This window comes from Durio zibethinus, chromosome 12 (assembly GCF_047325235.1).
Source record: "Durio zibethinus cultivar Kanyao isolate XHJ-2024 chromosome 12, ASM4732523v1, whole genome shotgun sequence".
In the NCBI taxonomy this organism is placed as follows: domain Eukaryota; kingdom Viridiplantae; phylum Streptophyta; class Magnoliopsida; order Malvales; family Malvaceae; genus Durio; species Durio zibethinus.
The window spans coordinates 21,557,552-21,581,919 of NC_143173.1; the positions used below are offsets into that span (position 1 = coordinate 21,557,552).

At 31.8% G+C, this 24,368-nt stretch overlaps 1 protein-coding gene across 2 annotated transcripts; it reads left to right on the plus strand.

Moving 5' to 3' along the window:
• Positions 1–1,633: 1,633 nt before the first annotated feature.
• Positions 1,634–23,192, plus strand: LOC111297883 (putative manganese-transporting ATPase PDR2). 2 transcript variants are annotated; one of them, XR_002691110.2, is made up of 23 exons: positions 1,634–1,731; positions 4,633–4,907; positions 5,009–5,101; positions 9,839–10,041; positions 11,038–11,110; positions 11,211–11,383; positions 11,527–11,698; positions 12,117–12,221; positions 12,307–12,417; positions 12,525–12,611; positions 12,701–12,883; positions 13,115–13,165; positions 13,248–13,373; positions 13,991–14,070; positions 15,227–15,335; positions 15,794–15,922; positions 17,683–17,748; positions 17,899–17,970; positions 19,125–19,276; positions 19,569–19,680; positions 19,765–19,881; positions 21,473–22,866; positions 22,978–23,192. XR_002691110.2 is itself a non-coding variant. In XM_022892471.2 (22 exons), the coding sequence occupies exons 1-22, from the start codon at positions 1,698–1,700 to the stop codon at positions 22,586–22,588; spliced, it is 3,639 nt and encodes a 1,212-aa protein (XP_022748206.2). In that variant the 5' UTR covers positions 1,634–1,697; the 3' UTR covers positions 22,589–22,971. The 2 variants fall into 2 exon arrangements, 1 of the variants encoding a protein (XP_022748206.2); XM_022892471.2 differs by lacking the exon at positions 22,978–23,192 and having other exon boundaries at positions 21,473–22,971.
• Positions 23,193–24,368: the final 1,176 nt, after the last annotated feature.

Below are 24,368 nucleotides of genomic sequence, written 5' to 3' on the forward strand. Positions count from 1 at the left end.
GTATAAGTATTATTTAAAAATAATTAATTTTATATTAAAATTTTACTATAATTAATGTTAATTTTAATTGTATTTTTTGTGTTTAATTAATGTTAGATTACTAACTATTGATTTAATGTGTAAATTAATAAAATAAAATTTTCATCCATTACTTTTTCCAATTAAATTAGTTTATGAATTTCATGTACTTGAAAGAAAAAAAGAAAAGCTTAATTTCACATGATGTTATTCTTTTAATTTTATATAGTTATATTAGTCATATTAGTAAAATTTATTGATATCTTATTAAATAATTTTCAAATATGTATATTGACTATTGATACACAATAAAAAAATGTTAATAATTGGTTTTAATTTATAAAAAATGAAATTAAAATGTTTTATTTTTTTAATAACATAAAATATAAGCATTTTTGGTTACAATTATTTTTTTATTTCATTTGAAATAAGTTGCACAAAAATAAAAAATATTTATGATCATTATAAATTGTGACTAATGTTATTTTATTTATTATAACAAATATGACGTGATCAAAAAATTGATTATAATCATAATTTAAATATCTAATAATACATTCCTTATACTAATTTTTCTAAATTTGCGGATGTAACAGATTGAAAGCAGCGGCTTTATAACGTGGAAAAAAGAAACAAGCCAATGATTATTTTGTTGGGATTGGGATGTTGGTCCATTTATTGATATAGCTATATTGGTTATGTTTAAAAAAATTCAAAATTGACGGTTTCGATCCGATTTGATTTTTTAAGATTAATTTTTTATTTTAAAAGTTGGTTATCGGATCAGATCGTATCGGGTGACATGAAAAAAAAATTAAAGTCAGATCAAGATCGAATTTTAAGTAAATTCGACTCTATCCGATTTGATATATATAAAAATAATTTTTTAATTATTTATTTAATTTTATAATTATTTATATAAATTTAATTTTATATTTATATTAAAAATAATATTTTATTAATTTCGAGTCGAATCGAATTGGATATAATTTTATATAATATCAAATCGAATCGGATTCAAATATAAAAATATAAAAAATTATCATAAAATCAAATTTAGAGTGAATAAAAATTCGTTTCGATTCGATCCGTTATCATTTTTAATTCTGTTGATATCTCTATGAGCTGTGAATAAGATACGCTATTTGCAGTTCACATATATAATTCGTTAATACCAAAAATAAAAAATAAAAAAAATATTCCAACAATGAAAATAGGCAGTATTGACAATGGTTTATGGGCTTATGAAACTAGTCCTTCATAATGAATGGGATGAAAGTTGATAACCATTTATGTTAACTTTCAAAATAATCATTGTTTTTTTATTTAGATATAAAATATTAGTGATTGTAGGTAGATTTTAATATAATTTTTTTTATTTTTCTTTACAAATTGAAAAAAAAAGAATTTACGAATTAACAAATTTTAAAAAATTCATTTGTCGTGAAAAATTTTTATGGGTGAAGCCATGTGCTTTGGAATTTACGAAAACCGACTTAAAAGCAAAAGAAACGACGCCGCTCCTATATTTCGTGTAGTCGTGTGTGTATGTATGTATGCCCTGGTTATACTCGATACCAGTATAAAAGAAAAAAGCAGCGGCTTTTTCTCAGCTGGTTCGTGGGCTTGCTCTTCCCTTACCTTTAGTGTCTTTGAGTTATAACGTACGTTGAAAAGGCATGGGTTTTCGTGTCGATCGCGGTGGTGGCGGAGGTCAGTCAAGCCCTAATTATTAATTTTTTTAAACTTGTTTCCTTCTTTGGGTTGTTGATGTTACCCTAGAATTGTTTCAATGTATTAGGAGATATGGATTGTTCAGCCCTTAACTTTGATTTTATATTCTTCTATTCTCACAACCCATTAGCATCAAATCTTTTTTTTTTTTATGTACTCGTAGAAAATTTGATTTGTTTTATAAAACTTAAACCAAACGGAAGCAATTTTTTGTTCAAAAATCTTCCGAAAACTCGCAATCCAGTTATATGGATGGCAATTTCCATCCAGTTTTGAATCCCTGCAAACAGTAAAAGCAATAGATATTTAGATGAGTGAAGTACATTGATGGTGGAAATTCAAACTACTTCAATTGTGAATAATTTGATTTACATCATGATTGAATTACTTTGTTACTAGTTTTTGTATCTTGCTATTTTGAACACAAAAGATTACCAATGCAAAACATTATATGCAGTGAGAAGAATTTGTAATGTGTGAGAGGAAAACTTAATGGAAACTCAAACTTAAACTAGGTTTACTATCTAAATGGACCAATTTACAAACTTTAAAATTGTTGCAATTGTTTTTAACATTCAAAGTCAAATTATGAAAATGCACTATATATATGACACTGTGGTGGATAGGCTTAGAGATTGCAACTTAGAATTGTGTGCATTGAACTGAAAGCAATACAAAGATGACCAAACCGACAAATTTCACATTCCCATCGTGAATCTTTAACCCACCAGCAGAAGATTCTATATTTTTCCTGTACAATATAGGAGTCTAAGGTTTTTCCTTTTCCTTTTTTCATTTTACGAATTAATAATTCATATACCATACAGATATATAGCTAATAGATTGCAAACTTGAACTCTAATAATAGAAGAAAATTTATTAAAGGAAGAATATGAACCTTAGCAAAGGAAGAGTGCTATTTATCATCCTGACACATGTTTCTTGGTTTTATTCGAATTGCTTTGAAGGTCTTTCTTGGTGGTAGAAAATATGAGGCTACTTAGACATGTAACCATTCTTCTCAGAGGTGGCTATTTGTCTTGGAAGCTGTAAAATCTGAAGATAGATGTGAGAGATGAGAAAGAGGAAGAGAATTTCAAAGAACAATAGCAGTTTCACCCCATCTATGAATATTCCTTTCATAATTATCCACACGCACCAACTTTACTTCAACTATTAGCCCCCAATTCATGATTAATACCAAATATAATTTGGCAGAAAATTGCAATGCAAAGTAGTAGGGGATTGCTTTAATATAACAAACCTAAGTCCAAATTATGATATTCAAGCCGTCTGTTTTCATCTAAACTAAAATGAATTTATTCTTATTAAGATCACTATTTATAAATGTTTTTCACTCAACATGATTGATAATATTCAAAATAGTAAATAACATCGATGTTGAAAAGTCCTCAAAGTTTCACATCCTGCCTCACCTCATTGTTACAATTTCAAAGCTCCAAAAGCTGATAGTTCCAGAACTTTTTATGTTAGTTGGAAATATCTTTTCCAAATTGTCAAATCTCAGCTTTAGTTAATATCAAATTTGAAAATAGGTTGGAATAAGCATTACAAAATCAAATGTAAGGATATGACACTTACATTTTTAGAGTGCAGAGTATGATCGCAACAAAATCATTTTGACCACTTCCAATGATTTACATCATCATCCTGACCATAAAAACATGAATCAGCAACCATTAAAAAGAATAAAAAATAAAAAACTTTGCTTATGTACCTGTGGGTTAGAATCATTAGTGTACTCCATTCACCCAGCACTTCAATCTTGTGTGCAAGTCTCTATGTGAATTTGGGGCTGCAAAAAACATGATCTGATTTGCTTATTATCGATTAGATGTAGGTAGTGTTGAATGTCAATAATAATGGTGAATTTTCAAGCTTGGTTTGGGAAAACCTAAATTGATGGAAATGATCTGCAAGGGGAGGGGAGTAACATGGTAAAATTTCAAGCGATTTTAAGCTGGCTGAAGTAAAATTTTTTGGGGTTTGAAGTGTAGGTTTTAGTTTTAGATGTAGGCTTTGCTGAGTTAATTTTAAAAACTCCAACCATGTGAAGAAGGAATGGAGAGGAGTTTAAAGTATATTTTTAATGAAAATATAATAACTTATCTTAAAAAACTGATAAATTTTAAAATCTTTTTTATTATTTTAACCAAAAATAAATAGAGAAAAAAATTTTTATGTAAAAATGTTAGTTTATGGACTGAGGTAAGTAATGGTCAGGTTGATTAAATATCACGTTTTGAATCTTATGGACCGATTATTTTGACCTAAACAACAATTTATTTATGGTGTTTAACCAAAATTTTTTAAGTAAAATTTGAAAGATATTATTTTTTCACTGACATAATATGCTTGTGCAATTTTAATTTTATTTTCTTTCTTTTATAATTATTTTAGATTCTCTATTAGTATGGCTTTACTAGTAACATCAAATTAAGAGATTTAAGTATAGATACAAATTCTTGTAATGATAATTAGCTAATATGAATGCATATAACTAAAAAACCATAGCAACAGTATTACAAACTGTAATATTTTCAATTGTGTTTTTCATTTTATTTTTAATTTCATTTTAATTTAATATATGCTTTATAGACTTTCATGATTTATTTAACTTTATATATGTTCCAAAGCAGTATTCTCTGTTTCCCTTTTTTACTCTCTTTTTCAACTTCAATTTGCTTTGATTTAGGGTTTTAGATTTCTTCTTCTCAGGTATCTTTACAATTTTCTCACTCAAATCAATTTTGGAGTTTTGGGATTTACAATTACTTGAACGACTTCCAGGATTGATAAATTTTCTTCATTTTCTAAGCCTTTATTTCTTTTTTTTTTTTTTTGTGCACACATTTTCAGTAACCAAACAGGGCAGTGGATTTGAGATGTCGAGGTTCCATGTAGGTGGAAAAGTAGTGGACAAGGTTGATTTGCTTAGAAAGAAACACAAAGCATGGAGATTAGATGTTTGGCCTTTTGCAATTCTCTATCTCCTTTGGCTAATTATCGTAGTTCCTAGCATAGATTTTGTTGATGCAGCCATCGTCTTCGGCGGCCTTGTTGTTACTCATATATTGGTCTTGCTATTCACCGCTTGGTCCGTTGATTTCAAGTGCCTTATTCAGTATAGTAAGGTACTAGATATTTTTTTGCAAGTTCGGTTTGTTACAAATTTATGAATGATTGATTGATTTTTTTTTTTTTTTTAAATTTTGGAATATAACGGTGTGCATAGGTTAATGATATTCACCTTGCTGATGCCTGCAAAATTACTCCAGCGAAGTTTTCTGGTTCAAAAGAGATAGTACCACTTCATTTTCGTAAACAGGCAAGTTTCTCTCTCTTTTGTTTTCATTTTAATTATATTGGTATTGTTTATTCCACTTTTGTTTCTTGCTTTTTTTTTTTTTTTTTTTTTTTCTGTTCTTAAAGTAGAAAAGCAAAATTGTGCATTTTGATGGAAAGATGAGTTGTATTCATATTATTAATCGTAATAATATTATGTGGTTTCCCTTTTTGCAGAACCAAATGCATGATTTTAGTGCTATATAAAATAATATTTGTCGGAATTGGTGTTTCATTTTAGGTTTGTTTCTCCATTTTTAATCAATTTTGATTTTTTTTTACCAAAAGCTTTTTAACAAGTTTTCAAGAAGTGAAAAGAAAATAGTAGAAAGCAAGTGGAGAAGTAACAACCAAATTGGCTCTTAGTTTTTACTCCTAATAAATTTCCTAAGGTATACGATTTATTTAGAGAATTGTGGTTTTCATCAAATAAAGGCAAAGAGGTTATGTTGTTTTTTGGTTGATATTGAGAATTGGATAGATTTTGTGATGGATCTAGTGTTATTGTTGTTGTTTTCTTATTGTTTAGGAGTTCAATCTTCTCAAATTAATTCTTAGGTTGATTGCATTAGTAGTAGAAATATGAATGAGAGTCATGGCTGATACTAGTTTTATTCATGGATTTATGAGTTGATGTCAATCTTAAATGAGTGCACTGCATGCATTTAAGAAAACTCCATACGATGGGCACTTAGCGGAGGACCTTTGATTTCCATGAAATTCGAAGTAGCATGCCTTAAATACTATTTTGAGGTTTGACTTAGCATTTCCTTCATACATTTGTTTTAGGGGTTTTTTTTTTCTTTGAAAAGATGTTTTAGGGATAGTTTAATAAATGGAAGATCAAACAGCTGGAAGCCATCAAAGGTGGATACCAAACTAGTAGAATGTCAATTTTTATTATGGAATTATGAACTGTAATATCAATAGCATCAGATGTTTCCCCTATTGAACCAAAAAGAAAAAGTGTAAAAGGGATCAAATTTATCATTTTTACCCTATCCTTGAAGTGCTTACTCACTCTTGAGAAACAATGTTTTGCATATCTTCAAGTCTTTGTTATCAAGCAAGGAATGGGAAAAATTGTCATGTGGTAAATGCAAATGTTGGAGTTTACTTTTGGTAAAAGTAAGCGTCCCTTTGAATGATAAGGGAACTTCTACTTGGCTAGCTTGTTTTGAGGCCTTTGTACTATTGGTTGCTGTAGACCTTTATGTTTGAGCTTTATCCCTATTGGGGCGACCTATGTGAATAACAAGTGAATTTTGGCATGAATTTATAATGCTTTAATGCAATGTTGTCAAAGGTGCTAGTTGCATTCTTGCCTTAGTGTAAGGCACAAAAAAGCACTCGCTTGATTGATACAAGTTGCTAATTTTTAAAAGATAATTTATGATTATGATAAAGAAAATTCTATGTATTGCATTCTATAAGCTTAAACTTTATGTTTTTGTTAATAAAATATTAAAGAATTTACTCCATTACATTGTTTAACATGTTCCAAATATCTAGAATTATCACGATAAAGTAAAAGTCATCATCAAAGAAAGCTCAATGTCTCTTCCATTTCAATCTTCAACCAAAAATTTGTGCTTGGAGTATAATACCCAATGCTTTATTATTGTAAAAAGAACTAATTTTAGCTTCTTTTTTTTTTGACAATTAAAAGAAAAACTGATGAAAGAAATTAAAAGTTAGAAAATCTAAAAGATACGTAATCCAGACCCCTTTTTTTTTCACTTTGCTTTAAATAAAGTGTGCCTAGGTGGAGAAGGCATGTGCTGATCAAAGGTGCCTTGCTAGAAAGGGTCCAATTCAGTTTCCTTGATTGGCTTTGTGTCTTAGTGCCAAATCATCTGCCTTGAAAATAATGCTTTCTTTTGTTATTCATGTTCAAATAAAATGTGTTTACCAACAATAATCTGATATGTAAGGCTCCTATTAGCTCAAGCGTGGGTAACAATTCAAGAGGGGGTGAATTGGATTGTCTCCAAATTCTTTCCCAAAATTGACTTTCAATAAATTTAAATGAGAAATTTAAAATAATTAAATCTTTGATTGAATTTGATGAGATTAACAATAATAAAGAAAATTAAAACGCATATAAACAAGATTGTATGAATAAAGAGTAGAGATAGAGAAATCATACACAAAGATTTGTAGAGGTTCGGTCCTTCTTAAAAGGCACTTACATCCTTTCTCTCTTAGCTCTTCTAGCCAAGCTCAATCCACTAATTGAAAAATCTTTTGTAAAGTACAATCCTTATATTTCCAGGTCAAGATAGCAACCTCTAGCCTTTCTAGGATTCTATCAGATCCTATTAATTTCAGCCAAGAGGATGCCTTGTCCCTTGACTCAAAAATCCCTTTTGAATACAAAAGAAATTGCAAACCACGAAATCTTTTAAAGGTTAAGTGTTGCCTAATTTAAGGAATGATAAATGAAGAACAAATATAATTTAGATATGATAATGGGAAGAATTAAAGCTCTAATCTTTAGAATGATTTTGAATTCTTGAAAGAATGAATGTAAGGCTTGTGGGTGCTTGCTCAATTACTTCACAAGTGTGTTGGAGTGCCCAATTTATAGAAGAAATAATTTTGCAGCCATTGGAGAAGATTGGGATATGAAAATGCATGCTTTTCTCTTTCCAAAGTAGTTGTTAAAAGCTGTTAGGAGCGAAAGGATCGATTGGGTCCATTAGGGGAATGATCAGTTCTTGAATTTCATTCAAATTTGGACCGTTGCAAGAGAATTTGTTTGATTCATTTTGATAGGAGATCGAACGGGTCAAGCTGGTTTTGTATATGGGGTGATTCTGAATGAAAAGTGGATTCGGAAGCTTTAAACTAAATCTTATTTGCACTCTACTTGCTAATTTGATTATATCTTGAGTTATACAACTCCAAAACAAGATCCATTTGAAGATTTAGAAACTAGACTTAAGGGGCTTTATATCCATATAAAATTCAACATTTGATTCAATGTACAAAAATTATGGTGAATATCCAAAACTACTCCTTGTGTAGTTGTTAGGTAACCTGCATAATCTCTATTAAGAATTCAAAATATTTTCTTAGAAAATTTGGATGTTGATTTTGTTTGATCCATTAGAAAGTAGGCCCAAAAAGCTTTCCATCCATATAAAATTAGAATATTAAAACTTTGTAAATCTGTATAGAAAAATAAAACATTTTCATTATTGGAAAACCTTGTTTTTATCAAAATATCTTTCTCTAGTTAATCCATTTCTCAAAACTAATATTATCAAAAATTGTATTGAGTTCAAAATAAATAAGTTCACTTCAAAAACAAGAATTGGACTTTTATTTAAGTTTAAATAAATAATATTTAAAGATAGTTTTGGTTTGAGAAATACAAAAACATAAAAAAGGGTTTTAAGCTTTATAGAAACATTTTCCAAATCAAATACTATATTGGAAGACAATAGTTATTTAGTACAAAAAATAATATATCATAAGAATTATGTACTAAATAAATCTTTGCAAAATCTAAAACTTTTTTCTAAAATATTTTTCATTTAAATATTACTAGTATTTATTTACTAATATAATTTGAGAACAAATACTAAATAAATCTTTTTCAAAATCTTAATCAAGCTTATTTAGCTTAATGTTTTGTTATTTCAAAATAAGGATTAGCTCAATGCTAATAGTTCCTTTAGGTTAGGGACTTTAGGTTGACTGCATAATAATGCATTTTCTTTTGTTGGCTTATGAATTTGTAGTTGTTGACTTCTTTCATGTGTCATGATCAGCTTTCCTGGTCATGCACGGTCTATCAATGAAGTTTGAGCCTAAGGCTCAATTTTGGCCTGTTTTGTGTAAACTAGACCTGTGCTCTGCCCCGTTATTTTTTTGTTTGCATGGTAAATTTGTGCCACTGGAAGAAGAATGAATGCATAGAAGCACAAAAGGATCTATGGTGTCAACTTCCTGCAGCTTATGCCACATCATCTAAAAGAATAGTGTAGCTGTAGGCTTCAGTTTCCTTGCAGTGATAATTGTTGTTTGTTAGTTTTTTCCTCTGTTTTAATGAAATATGTTCAATTTGAGTGGTAACTAATGATATTATGCTTCAGTTCATGATAATATATCATTATGGGTAATGTGTGAATATCTTTTTCAGCAATGTGTTGTTTGATTGGTGCTATGTGAGTCAAGCTAGTGACTCTTGCAGCATTATTATTGTATAAATGTTCCTATGGTGTAGATTGTTTGGGTGGTGTTAACAATCAATATATTTGAGAAGCAAATGCTGAAAGCTTGAGACCCAGTATACTCGATGTTTCCTTTCCTAGTTAGGTTGGGAAGCCTATAGAGGGAGAAATGGTAGATCAAAGAGTTGTGTTCTTGAAGATGCACTCCCAACCCAATAATGGACTCTCTTGATTGCATTCACTTGGGTCAAGTATACACAGATGTACAAACAGATATAGAGGGAGGGAGATTCCATCTAATCTCTTCCAATAGTTGAAGAGTGGTTCTCTTTCTCCCTCCTGGGAATTTTGTTTGTATAACCTGTGTGATTTATTTTTGCCCACTTGCCCCTGTTCTTTTCCCCCTTATTGGGATCTAAAGTCCTTCTCTGCCTTTCTACTCTCTCATTTCATATATATTTTGCTTCTAGTGCCCCTACTTTTACTCCCTTCCCCTCCCCTTTCAGTTCTTATTTTGTTTTATTTCTTTAATTGCATAGGTGGCAAGTTCTTCATCAGCAACAAATGCAAAGGAGATTTACTTTGATTTCAGGAAGCAGCACTTCATCTATTCTAAGGAGGGGGAGAGCTTTTGCAAACTTCCATACCCTACCAAGGAAACATTTGGCTATTACCTGAAATGTTCTGGCCATGGCTCTGAGGCTAAAGTTCTTGCTGCAACTGAAAAATGGGGACGGAATGTGTATGTTGCTATTATAATAATTTTCACTTTAGCCTTTCAAATTGTTTTGATTTGACTTGCTCTAGATGTATATGACTATTGAAAGTAACCTTTTGATTTTAGCCTAATGCACTTAGCAATGGATTAATGGTTTTACTATTGAATTATATGGAATGCCAATATTTAGTTGTTCTCATGTGACAATGTTGTTGTAAACAATAGATAAATGACTATTGAAGTAACCTTTTGATTGTAGCTTAATGCAATTGCCCCTGGATTAATAGTTTTACTATGGAATTTTATTGGATATCAATATTTTCTTGCTCTTATGTGAAAATGTTGTTGTAAAGAAGTTTTGTAGTTGTATGAAGTAGAGCTTCTTAAATACAGTTGATTCTTGATAAATTTGATATATAACTTTGATAAATTTGTCTAACTGGTATTCTGGAATTTGGACAATTGTTTTTTTTTTTTTTTTTTATCTTGTTATATGTTGCTATCAGAAGAAAAAACAAAGAAGAATTAAAACCTTCATTAAGATGGCAGTTTTGTCTTACATTAGAATATTATTCTTCTTGAAACATAAAATATGTAATTCATGAAAGGAAAAACAAATTATCCTCCATTAGAGTGTCATTCTTTTTTTCATACTTTCAGTTTTTATGAAACTGAATGATAAAGATTCCAGTTAAAACAACATTTTGATCGAAAAAGCTAATTATTTGGTAGTTTGGAGATTTCAGATGCTGTTTGTGTCTTCTTCCACCACACCTCTTTATTCTTTCTTTGTTGTAATTTTGTTTTGATGCTTACCCAATTTAATTTACAGAGCATGATACTTTCCCCCCTTTCAATTTTCAGATTCTGATTTTCTTACTCATGTCAGTTGTGACTTGTGAACTACATTTGTAGCCTATGACAATTTGGGTTATTGTTTTAATTTTTATAATAATTTGACTGGTTCATGATAATGGGGGTATGTTTCCATCTTCACACGGATGTGTTTCCATCATGCAGCTTTGAATACCCAAAACCTACTTTTCAGAAATTAATGAAAGAGCATTGCATGGAGCCCTTTTTTGTATTTCAGGTTTTCTTCTTGTTACTCATTCAAATGTCTTTCATAGTTTTTCTTTTTCTTGATGACCGAAAATTTTTTCCTTTAACATTTTTATCTTGTTTGTGCATAGGTCTTCTGTGTTGGTCTTTGGTGTCTCGATGAGTATTGGTATTACAGTTTGTTCACCTTATTCATGCTGTTTATGTTTGAGTCAACAATGGCAAAAAGTCGGTTGAAGACTTTAAGTGAGTTAAGACGTGTTAGAGTGGACGGCCAGACTCTAATGGTGCATCGTTGTGGCAAGTATGTTTCTCTAAACATCAACCATATTGCTTTGTATAGGGTTTGTGTGTGTTTTGCTTCTTTCTTCTTTTTTTTTTTTTGTGTATATGTTTTTAAGCTGTTTCAGAGTTGTAGATTTATCTTTCAATCTTTGGGAGTTGCAGGTGGGTGAAACTTTCTGGTACCGATCTATTGCCTGGGGATGTTGTCTCCATTGGTCGATCGACTGGTCAAAATGGGGAAGATAAGTCTGTACCTGCAGACATGCTTATACTAGCAGGAAGTGCTATTGTGAATGAAGCCATTCTCACAGGCGAGTCTACTCCCCAATGGAAGGTGATTCCTTCTTCTTAATACCTTTCTTGTTCCCTATTTTAGTAATCAACAATGATCTTCTCTCAGGTAGCTGCTATTTGATGTTTACTTGTATGAAATCTTTGTTGTGGAAGTTCAATTTTGGGATGCTGGGATGTAAATTCTGTAGTAAAACAAACTATATTTCTCTTTTATGGTTAGCATAACTATCTTTTAAATTTGACTTGAAAGTTCTGTATTGTCTATGCTCACTTCTGCTGTTGCCTTTAAATTCTTTCCCTATAGCTTTAAATTGTAGTTTAGACCAATTGGTATGTATATCTGTTGCACTTCATTTGGGGTTCTTTTTCAAATTAATTCCCTCATAGAAGCTGGACAAGAGCAAAACCTTGTTGAGTCACATTTAAACAGTTTACATGACATGAAACTATTTTTTTAGGTTTCTATAATGGGCAAGGGAATTGAGGAGAAGCTATCTGCCAAGCGTGATAAAAATCATATTTTGTTTGGTGGGACTAAAATATTGCAGCACACTGCTGACAAGGTAGGCTATACCAAGATTCAGTTATTTATATATCTGATATGCTTATTCCTTTTATTTACATTTCTATGTTTTTAATTGGAGCCAGAGCTTCCCTCTGAAAACTCCTGATGGCGGCTGCTTGGCTGTCATTCTGCGCACTGGGTTTGAAACAAGTCAAGGGAAACTTATGAGGACAATTTTGTTTTCTACAGAGAGGGTAATTTCTTGTTGATCCTTATTCAAGTACCCTTTAAGATTTTAGTTTATCTTTATCCATCTCGTATTTTGATTTTCAGTAGTTTCATTTTCAATTATGTGTTGTAGGTTACTGCTAACAGCTGGGAAAGTGGCTTCTTCATCTTATTTCTTGTTGTGTTTGCGATAATTGCTGCTGGTTATGTACTTAAAAAGGTAACTTAATTCTTATTGAGGTATTCGACACTATATTAGCTTACATTTTATGGCTAGGCATACGATAATGATGTCATTTTTACATGTAGGGGCTGGAAGATCCTACAAGAAGCAAGTACAAGCTCTTCCTAAGTTGTTCTCTTATTATTACTTCTGTGATTCCTCCAGAGCTACCAATGGAATTATCAATAGCTGTTAATACATCTTTGATTGCCCTTGCTCGGCGTGGAATATTTTGTACAGAGCCTTTTCGAATCCCATTTGCTGGAAAGGTTTGTGTGGCCTATTCCTTTTCTGGGCTAAGGGCCTAGCAATTTTGCATGAAATAGTTAGAGAAGATAGTTTGTAGCTTTAGCATCCATAGTTGTGCACTATATTTTCTTTTCTCGTACTTTTCCAATTTTTTGTTTTGGCTAGATTCTGGGGTAATTGACACATTACAGTACCTTCATGCTGTTTTGCATCACATTGAATTCAATGCTTCCAGCTGTTTCTTTCCACAGGTTGACATTTGTTGTTTCGATAAAACTGGAACACTGACATCAGATGATATGGTATGCTACTACTAAGGCAAGAAGTGATTTTCTATAATGTTTTTTTTCATTTAATGATTTCATTTTTCTTTGCTTTTTCAAGGAGTTCTCTGGAGTTGTTGGGTTAAGTGACAGTTCAGACTTAGAATCTGATATGACTAAAGTTTCTCCCCGCACGGTTGAGATTCTGGCTTCTTGTCATGCCTTGGTGTTTGTAGACAACAAGCTGGTATGCTTGTTGGATAAACAAAGCTTATAATTTGTCTTTTGATTTTGGCTTCTTATAACTACTGTTTGGAATGCAATTTTTTCCTTTCTATCTGATGATAAGTAGTTTTATAGAAAATGGTTGGAAGTTATGAGAAACTAGTATTTCTTGTGGAATGTCTTGTATTTCCCTCTCATTTAATTTATGGGGTGGTATCATCCATTGTTACAAAGAGAAGATCTATTTAGTTTGCCGAATGCTAAGTGGAATGCAAAATGTCACCTATCTAATACTTTTAAAAACATTTAGAAGGACCTATGTCTATGAATTTGTGGCTTTTAAAATTTTAAGGCATTTAAAATAATCCTCCACATCTACAGTTAGCTGTATGTCACTTTATGGAACATTTAGCTTTATGTTACTTTATGGAACTATGTAATTCACTCGCTTGGAGATTCCTGGTCTTGGTATATTCTGCTCTTAAAGTGTGAGCGTATTAAATTTGTCTCTGCAAGCCTGGTATGGTGATGTTGTGTTGCATTCTCCTTGTGTTGTCAATTATATACTTTTAGTTTTTTTGGTTTAAGTTATGTATATCTTACTACTGTAAGTTTCTTTTATTCTGCAAATGCTTGTAGGTTGGTGATCCTCTTGAGAAGGCTGCACTAAAAGGAATTGATTGGAGTTATAAATCTGATGAGAAGGCTATTCCAAAAAAGTAATTTGTGATGCTCATTGGTCATTTTTGCTTTTATTACTAATTCATATGTTTGCAATTCTTTTCTACTCTTTTATTTTGAGTTGGCTTCTAATTTCTGGTGCTTTTTTATGCGTTCCTGATTATCTTTGTGCTTCATGCTAGTTTAAGTAGTGTGTTGCCCTTTGTAGGTGAAGAAAAAGGTAAAAGGAAGAAAGGGATTCCTGAGAAATGTTGAGAACAGAAAGACAATATTTTATCTTTGAAAATCCTGAACTTCCAAAATAAGCCTAACACTTCTTTCTCATTTGTTATTGCTGTGAAGATGCTGTTTGCAGATACTTTGTGTTGATTGAACTGATTCCTATCTCATACAGCCACAAAAATACATGTTCTTGGAACTACTGGAACTTTAATGGATAGTAATTGGATTTCTTGTTCCTAGAAAAGAGAAAAGGTTGTTCCTGCTAAATTGATCATCAATTTGGTTAAAAAGTTGGCTTGTTGTTGGTAATTAATAATTAGGGAAAATCTCCGACTATAAGGTAATGCATTGCAGTAATTGATGTGTTTGAGACTTTTTGGGCTAACATGTTTGAGTAGAGTGCTGGTTAACTGTTTTTTAATTTACAACAAATCCTTAATGGTGAAGTAAATGTGGGCAGGAAGTTGAAAAGAAAAAAAGGCATCTGATAGACAAGAAAACCTTGGATTCAGACCTGCTCTTTTCCAAGCAAAAATATGAAAAATTGAACCAAATAATTCAACGTATAGATGCTGTTTGATATTGTGACTGAACAATAAACACAAATATAAGTTTAATTTGAGAAGGTTATAAGTGTCACTGAAATTTATATAGATAATAGCTGATAATGGGTGGTGGATTCCTGCAGGTGAGCATCTGATTAGATGGACTGAATCTGTTTTTGAAATTAGGATTGACAAATTTTAGTAGTTCTACCATACCTAACTAATTTTTATTTGTTTACTTTTTATCTAACCTGTCATCAGGTTACAATTATGGTATATTGCATGTTTGTTTATATTTCATACGTTATATGTATGTATGCTATTCTTCCAACACTTTTGTGATTTTCATCACTCATTATTTTAGAAGATCTTTTCTTTATGAAGTTTTGGTTTTACACTCTCATTTCTTATATCTTATGAACTTCAGGGGAAGTGGCAATGCTGTGCAGATTGTGCAGAGGCACCATTTTGCATCCCACTTGAAAAGAATGGCAGTTGTTGTTCGTGTCCAGGAGGAGTTTTTCGCTTTTGTCAAGGTCTGTTTGCTAGTCTTTTTTTGTTTGCTATTTGTGCAGATCTATTATTCTGCTATCAGATTCTTGCTGACTATCTAGAATCTGTCATGGAGCTGAATTTTACGTGTTATGGTTTCCTTAGAGGTTATTTATTAATAAAATTTCCATAATGCAATAAAACTATTGTAAACATTTGTATGTCAAATGGGAAGCATCACACCTGTCACAAGCATTTTTTTTGCTTAGGAATATTTGAAGCATTATTGCTCATCTTAGGGTTGACATTTATTTGGTTCATTAAAAGTTAAAACTTTATTCCTCCTCTCTTTTCCATGTGCCAACTCGTTAATAGGTAATAATTGGATCTTCCAGAATGCATTTGCTAGCTTGTATTAGTTGATCTATGCCATCTGTCATAACTATTTAGAAAGATGAAAACATTTAATAAATTTCTCATTAGTCTGAACTTATGCATGCAGGGTGCACCTGAGACTATCCAAGATAGACTCATTGATTTGCCTCCAGCATATGTTGAAACCTACAAGAAATATACACGTCAAGGGTCTCGTGTGCTGGCCCTTGCTTACAAGTCTCTTCCAGATATGACAGTAAGTGTTCTATGGATTTAACATTCAACACCCTCAACCCCTCCCTTCCTGCCTTTCTCCTTTTCTCAAACAAAATAAAAAGCATTTTTTTTTTGTTTCTCTGTCTCCATTCATTAGAAGATGTTGTGCAATAGCTGTGAATCTCATAATATTGCTAGCAATGTTGTTTCAATTAGTTAATAACTGATTTTTGGGTCACACTTCTGGCTCCATTTTGGTAATTCTGTTGTACTTCGTTCTCTGTTTTTGTTCACATTTTTGAAAACTTCAATGAATCCGACTTCCTTTTGTTTTAAAAAATAACTGAAATGATTGATAGCCAGAATTTCTTGTTCCCAACATTTTGGAAACATTTCCAACACATTTCATGCATGGGTGAACAGTAGCTTTGCTCAAACGTGACCTCTTTTTTGGTAAAAAAATAAAAATAAAAAAAGATTTGACTAGTATCAGCGTGTGCAATTCAGTTTTAACTAATTAACTAACTGAACTAAAATAATTTGGCCGGCTATTGAAATTATTCTGGTCAGTGTTTGAAATAAATTTTAGGGATATTTAGTGTTTGGGTAAATCGAAAATCGATCATTTGAAAAGCCAAAAGACCCTATATTTTACCTACAAGTAAAACACATAATTTATATTTGCTTAATCTATTTACATAATCTCAATTTGTTTGAGTTTGTCAGTTTTATTTACCTAATATCAATTTGTTAGAATTTATTGAAATTGTGAACTTCATTAACTTATTTTGTTTTGCTTAGCACTAGAATGAGAACTTCAATATAATTCAGTTATATCAAAACCATGACCAAAGTAACATAATATTTTGGTTGGTTAAGGTTTGGTTTCAAAGAATTTTGGTTTGGTGATAGGGTATGAAAAAGTACTAACTCGCTTAATTCACTTTTGGTAATTTGGTTTCAGTTGTAAAACCTAAATGGCCAAATGAACACTCCTTATGGGATGTAGAAATCAAGACCTCATGCTCCTAGCCACTTCTATTACTTGGCCATGGACTCACTGTGGTTCGGAATTTTGAAACATGTTTTAATTAGCCAATTATGTTTCTTCTTGTCACAAAATAAAACAAAATGAAAACGAAAATTTTGAAAACTCAAAGCATTAAACAGGGAATTGACAACGATAGAGGAACGATCCCCCAATTATTCAAACATTCAGTGCAACTTTTGGTTTAATATAATGAGAGGAAAAAGCAACTTTTGTTTTAATAGTCTTTTCTTATGAGGGGATTAAGAAAGAATGTGGTGCCTGATGTGGTCTTACCATAGTTTTTTGGGTCATTGACAATATCCCCTAATTCAATCTGGGTTCAGCATTTGGTTCCTGCATTACATTTTCTTGGCAGCAACATCCTATATCACTTTTCTGGGTTCAGCATTTGGTTCCCTCTAGTTTTTGGTATATCCCTAGAAAAGATAATTAAGTTTGAACTAGTTTTTACTTGGGATTAGTTCTCTCATTTCACACCTGAGGACTTTAGATATCTTAAATCTAGACAGGAGACCTTGATTATCAAAAGTCTTTAGAGACACCCTCTTCCTGAGGATAAAAGCCAGAAGTAGAAAAGAGCAAAGCTTATCAATATATTAGTAAGATAATATGTTTGTTCGAATACATGACAATGCACAAACACTTGCAGTTTTAACTTGTTTCTTATAATTGTAAATTTGTACGACCTTCTGATCTCAAGTGCTTAATTAGTTGTCATGTCTCTTAATTTTGCATCATGTCTTCTGCAGGTTAGTGAAGCTAGAAGCATGGAGAGGGATACTGTAGAGTGTGGCCTCACATTTGCTGGTTTTGCTGTAAGCATTAAGCAATGAATTCTTTCATGTTTGTATAGTTACTTTTTTTGGTTCTTTTGCTGGACATATTTGCCTAGTTTAGATGTTTAGATCAATATTTTGATACTACTTACCTTTGTTACCACTTAGTGCTCAAAACTTAAATTTCAGGTATTTAACTGTCCTATTAGAGCAGACTCTTCAGCTATTCTATCTGAATTAAAGAATTCTTCACATGATTTGGTAAGTGGCATAATCTTCTGGACATCTCTTCCTAAATGTTGTGGTATTCTTCCACTATTAAAATGATGGTAAAGAAAAATGATATTGATTTTAAAAATTGCAAATCTTGAAATGTCTTTTATTGCAATCATTTCAGTCTTTTTGCAATTGGATTTGTGAAAATTTTTGTGCCTGCACAAGTTCATTTGTACCTTGATATATGCAACAGTAAAGTTACTAGATTTTTGGCTTGAGGTTTCAAAGTTTGTAAAGTATTTACCGTATCTCAAACATGTTATGGATTTTTGGGCACATGTGGAAACCTTCCCCCTCCAAGTGCTAAACTGTGTCGGCTGCCTTGTTTAATTTGGGATGTCAACCAGCTCTGAACATTTTACTTTTTAAGTATTAGATGGTAGGGATGATCAAAATTTCCCTAGATAAAAACTGAGAAAAGGAAAAGTGAGCTGATGTATTTGGTTGGATAAATAGATAAAATGGATGAAAAGGGGAAATATTTCTCTTTTCTTGCTTGGTAGGATAAAATTTGATAGGAAAGAAGTTGAAATCTTTAGATCCTTATTATTTCATATCAATAATGCCTTTCTCACATATAAATCTCTTTTACCATGACATACAATTTGTATGAAATTGCATTTATATTACAAGGAAAAAGCATTAATTTCTACTACTTAAGTACCTTAATAATGAAATTGCATTTATATTATAGGGAAAAAGCATTAATATCTTCTACTTTAGTATCTTAATAATGAAATCAATGATGAATACATGTGTACATGTATGCATATATACCTTAGAAAGGTAATTGTACCAGATTTCAGAACTTGAATCACTTATGGTTTCCTCTTATGATCACCAGAATTTGGGTAGATTAGATGTTGGGGCCCTAGAGAGAATGGTCTTCATGTTACTTTTTTTTTTGTCGACGCCCTTCCCATTTTCCATCCTCCATTTGTTCTTTCCTATAAATCATTTGTTAATTTGAGAATGGAACTGTGAGCGAGGTTTTTAGGGCTTGTTTTATGTGGAAAATACCTCCAAGGTTTCATGTGCTCTTCATGCATTCTCATCTTACCTTCCTCCTCTAAGTGGGAAAGTCTTAGATTTGAGAAGCAACTTTGTGTTTTTCTGAAAATTAATTTTCATAATTTTAGGTGATGATAACTGGTGATCAAGCTTTGACAGCTTGCCATGTTGCTGCCCAAGTTCATATTGTATCGAAACCAGCATTGATCCTTGGTCCGGTGAAGAATAGTGAAGGATATGAGTGGGTATCACCAGATGAGACTGAGAGGATTCGCTACAGGTTATGTTTCTCTGGTTACTCTCAACTCTATTTTCTTACATCTAATTTCCTTTTAGGCTTTTACTGGGTTTCTTTCATCTAATTCTGATAAGCTTATTGAGCATAAATCTTGCTTCTTCCATATATATATAAAGGTTTTTTTTTTTGGCCAATATATCAAGGTTTGTTTGATCATACATTTTTAGTGGAATTAGTCATATTGATCCTCTGATTTGGTGTATTGAACACACCCCTACCCTTCCTTATTCTTCTGCTTAACTGGACTGATGAAAGGATTTTACATGATATTCAGTGAGAAAGAGGTTGAAGCTTTGTCGAAAACTCATGATCTCTGTATTGGAGGTGACTGCATTGAAATGTTACAACAGACTTCTACTATTTTACGAGTCATTCCTTTTGTTAAGGTTGCAACTCTATGATCCATTTGTTATTGGTTTTCTACATCACTTTACTTTATCTAAGTTATTGGCAGCACAATGTCATTGTAGGTTTTTGCAAGAGTTGCTCCGGAGCAGAAAGAACTAATCATGACCACTTTCAAGACAGTGGGAAGGATGACTTTAATGTGTGGTGATGGTACCAATGATGTTGGAGCTCTTAAGCAGGTAATATTTTGTTTAAGGATTTTAGTTTTGTTTTCTCATTTTGGCATCTAATTTTAGCTACATGTATCAAGGCTGTATGTTTTCATTTGTTTATCGTGCAGCCATTATGTTTAAGGCTTTTTAGGTCTGTACACTTATTTTGGCATCCCAATTTAGCATTATGTATCAAGGCTATATATTTGTATGTCTATTGTGCTGCCATTAGCTGTCAATAAATGATTAACCGCATAATGAAGAAGAAAACAGATCTCCTATAGAGATCAACTCAATTCAACTCAACTCAATTCAACTAAAACCTCAAGAGTTGATAGGATCTGCTCCATAAGCTGTCCAAATACCTTGCAGGATTACATTTGGTCAGTTGCTTTGGCTATGAGATGCATATGTATCTTTTTCTATGTCATTATGATGAAATTGAAATCCAAGTTCCAAAAACTTTCCTTTTTGTTTATGGGCATTGTCTAGGTTAAGAACTACAATGTTTACCATCATCTGGTTACATTATAGTAGAATTCATGAATAGACTGCTAAGATAATGTTTGGTTTTAGAAAACACAGGCATTTTCTGTTTTCATTTTCTTGAAAAATGAAAAACAAGAATGAATGTGTTTATTAAGTGAAATAAAAATAAAAATAAGTTCAGATTTGAAAACAAAAAGAGTTGTTTTCAATTATGAAAACAAGGGATATCCACTACTTTTTGCTTATATTTTGCAAGTTAATAAGTTGAATTATATTTGAATACTTTTTGAAGTTATTAATTAATAAATATGTATTATATATTTATAATTAGAAGCCATTGATGGTAATTATTTCCATTATCACCTTTTTTTGTCTTTAGAAATATTTGGCATCTGGAATTATTTATACTATGTTTTGTCTCTTTACGCTCAAGTTTCTTTTACAATAGTTTATAAAATTACTAAATAAAATTAAGAAGTTTGAAATCAGAGATAATATTATTGAATGTTTTATTTATTTCTTTAATCTTTCTCTTAAAAAAAAAAAAATTGTGTAGCATATCAAACACATTCCATTATTTTGCAATTTTAGAAAATAACTTTTATTTTCATTCATCAAATATATTTTTAGAAAACAAAAACTGTTTTCCAGAAAATGAAAATAAAATAAAACATTTTCTCAAACCAAACAAAATGTAAGTCTTTTTTTTTTTTTTCTCTCTTTTACTTTATCATATTTCTTTTTTGTATCTATCATTTTTATTGTGAATGTCTTCTACTCTTTGTTTCCAAATTTGTACACGAATATGAATTAATTTTTTGTACATATATTAAAATTTGTCTTCTACTGTTTTCTATTTTTTACATGAATATGGATTAACTTTGGGTACACTTTTAGACTAAATTTAATAATAAATTTATGCTTTGGGAAAAGTAACATCAATCCAACAGTGTTTTATGATAGAAATTTTTGTGCATAGGTAGTTAATATGAATTGCTTGTTATATTTTTTTCAATTACATATTTAATTGCTTTTAAGTTGGTTTAAGATTAACAGAAGAAGATTTAATTTTTCCTGGAATCTAAGAGAGCAGAAAAGTATGGACATGTAACACCCTACATTTTTTCAGGCCCATGTAGGTGTTGCCCTATTGAATGCAGTGCTCCCTGCTAAAAGTGAAAGCTCCTCACCAGGAACATCTAAAGATGATAGCACGAAGTCATTGAAGTCAAAGAAACCTAAGGTCAATGTAGAAGCAACGGGCAAAACTGGGAGTCTTAATGCAGAAGCCTCTTCAAAAGGAAAAGTTGCCACAAGATCAGAATCTAGCAACCATGCAACCAATAACCGACATCTTAATGCTGCAGAGATGCATCGGCAGAAGCTGAAGAAGCTGATGGATGAGCTGAATGAGGAGGGTGATGGTCGCTCAGCTCCTATTGTCAAACTGGGGGATGCCTCGATGGCATCGCCATTTACAGCAAAGCATGCATCAGTTGCCCCAACCACTGACATAATTCGTCAAGGACGCAGCACCCTTGTGACTACCCTTCAAATGTTCAAAATACTTGGCCTTAACTGCCTTGCTACAGCGTATGTTTTAAGTGTGATGTATTTGGATGGCGTCAAGCTGGGTGATGTCCAGGCTACGATCAGTGGTGTATTTACTGCTGCTTTTTTCCTGTTTATCTCACATGCTCGCCCACTTCCCACCCTTTCAGCTGCACGGCCCCACCCCAATATTTTCTGTTCCTATGTCTTCCTCTCTCTCATGGGACAGTTTGCAATCCACCTGTTTTTCTTGATTTCTTCTGTGAAAGAGGCTGAGAAACACATGCCTGCGGAATGCATTGAGCCAGACTCTGAGTTTCACCCTAATCTAGTGAACACAGTTTCATACATGGTGAGCATGATGCTTCAGGTAGCAACATTTGCAGTGAACTACATGGGTCATCCTTTCAACCAGAGCATCCCTGAAAACAAACCATTCTTGTACGCACTTGTAGCTGCTGTTGGTTTCTTTGTGGTTATAACTTCTGATCTATTTAGGGACTTGAATGATTGGTTGAAGTTGGTTCCTTTGCCTATGGGATTAAGGGATAAGCTATTGCTGTGGGCTCTACTAATGTTTCTGGGCTGCTATGCGTGGGAGAGATTGTTAAGATGGTTTTTCCCTGGTAAAATCCCAGCTTGGAGGAAACGCCAGCGGGTTGCAGCTGCAAATTCAGAGAAGAAGCTGGTCTAAGTGAACAGAGAATTGACATGAAGAATTTGCACTTACTAATAGAAGCAAAGCTAGAATGGTAAAAGGATTATTATAAAGATTATTATACCGAATTAGCTCTAGATATGCAATTGTTGTTTTAATCATTTCGCTTCAATCAATCCCTTAGAATGGGAATTTTTGTTAAATGTTATTCTCTAGAGTGAGAAGGTGATTCTTTGGGAAGTATAAACTGTGATTTTAGTTTTAGCTCAGGCGACTCGAAAGAATATTTCGACACTTATGATCACAAATTTTAGGTGAGCTTACAAACCAGATATTGATTAGATTTATCATATTTTAACAAGTTGATACAGAAATTGCTTTTATTGTTGCTCAATTCTTAAAAAAGATGTGTTTGTCAACTGCAGGCATTCATGGTGATTGTTGGCATCCGTGACTACTTGCATGATGACTGTTGTCTTGCGAGAAGGTTATTATAATCATATTGGAACAAGATAGATACTGCTTTTTTTTTTGTTTTGAATGATGTTAATTCATGCTGATCTTTTTAACTTTCAAATCTTGAAAGAAAAAAGATATTAATTTTTTTAATGACGTCAACTTATACTGAGCGTTTTCTTTTTTTTGAACTTTCAAATTCTCAGGTTTTTGTCCATCTTATTATCGGTATAGATATATCAAAATTTGTTAAAAAGTTATTAGATTTAGGTTTTATGTTCATATTTTTGTCTTTTTCATCATCAATTTCATGGTCTAAAAATTCTAAAATCAGTTTCAAACCTTTTGCCATTGGTTCTAATGTCAAACCTTCGAAAGAGGTTAATTCAAAGTCCATAGCCGCCAACACTTTTTGCACAAAAAAAAAATCATTTTTCTTCTAAATTTCCTTTTTAGTTTTGATATTCAATAATTAAACCTGAAATTTCTAAACCCGAAAACCTCGCAAAAGCAGACTGTCAAAATTTTTCGTTGTTTCTATTGCTGTTGAATTATTGTGCGAGTAGTTTCTTATTATTGTGCAATTTGAGACTAAAATTGTGACTATTTATGGTAAAATTTTGTGACAAAATTTTCAGAATTAATGAGATTCAAGAAATCAGATTTGCATTTGACTTTTTTTTTTGTTTTTTATGCTTGATTTTTCGATTACTTGATTTAAGATTTTTTATTTCATCTGTTGATTTTGATTTCAACACTTTCCAAACTTTTTCGATTTAAATTTCCTTTGAATTTCAAGTTTTTTTTTTTCAAAATCAATTCTATTCTCTTTCCGAAAGGCCTTTGATATGATTGTTTTAATTTTTTGAGTTGATTTTTCTTATTTTCTTTTATTTTTTTATTTTTATTGTTTTGTCAAAATCATCTCTTATATGCGGCTCTTAGCGCTCCGCTTCGGTGGTTGACGTCAGAGACACTTTAAAGTGCAAATTTTCGTATGTAATCGTTTGCTTCCTTCCTTTAAACATTGGCGTGTGGGCTTGCCTTTGCGCATTGACGCCGTGCGCCTTGCTTTTGAGGTGGTGGGTGCATTACCTCACAACTTGATTAGGCTAAGGGTATCATTCTTAATTGTTGAAATTCTTCATGTTTTATTGTACTGGATGGTGGGAATACTATAGTTAACTTGCTCTTCACGCCTCGGGTGAAGAGATATTTGATCCTTTTTTACATGTGATTGTAGGTGACATAGTTGCTTTACTCCTTTTCCTCTTTAAGAGGATAAATCACTTATAGATGAGATTAGGTTGACTAGATTCGAGGAGGTATGGTAAGCACCAAATATTCTGAAAGTGAATTT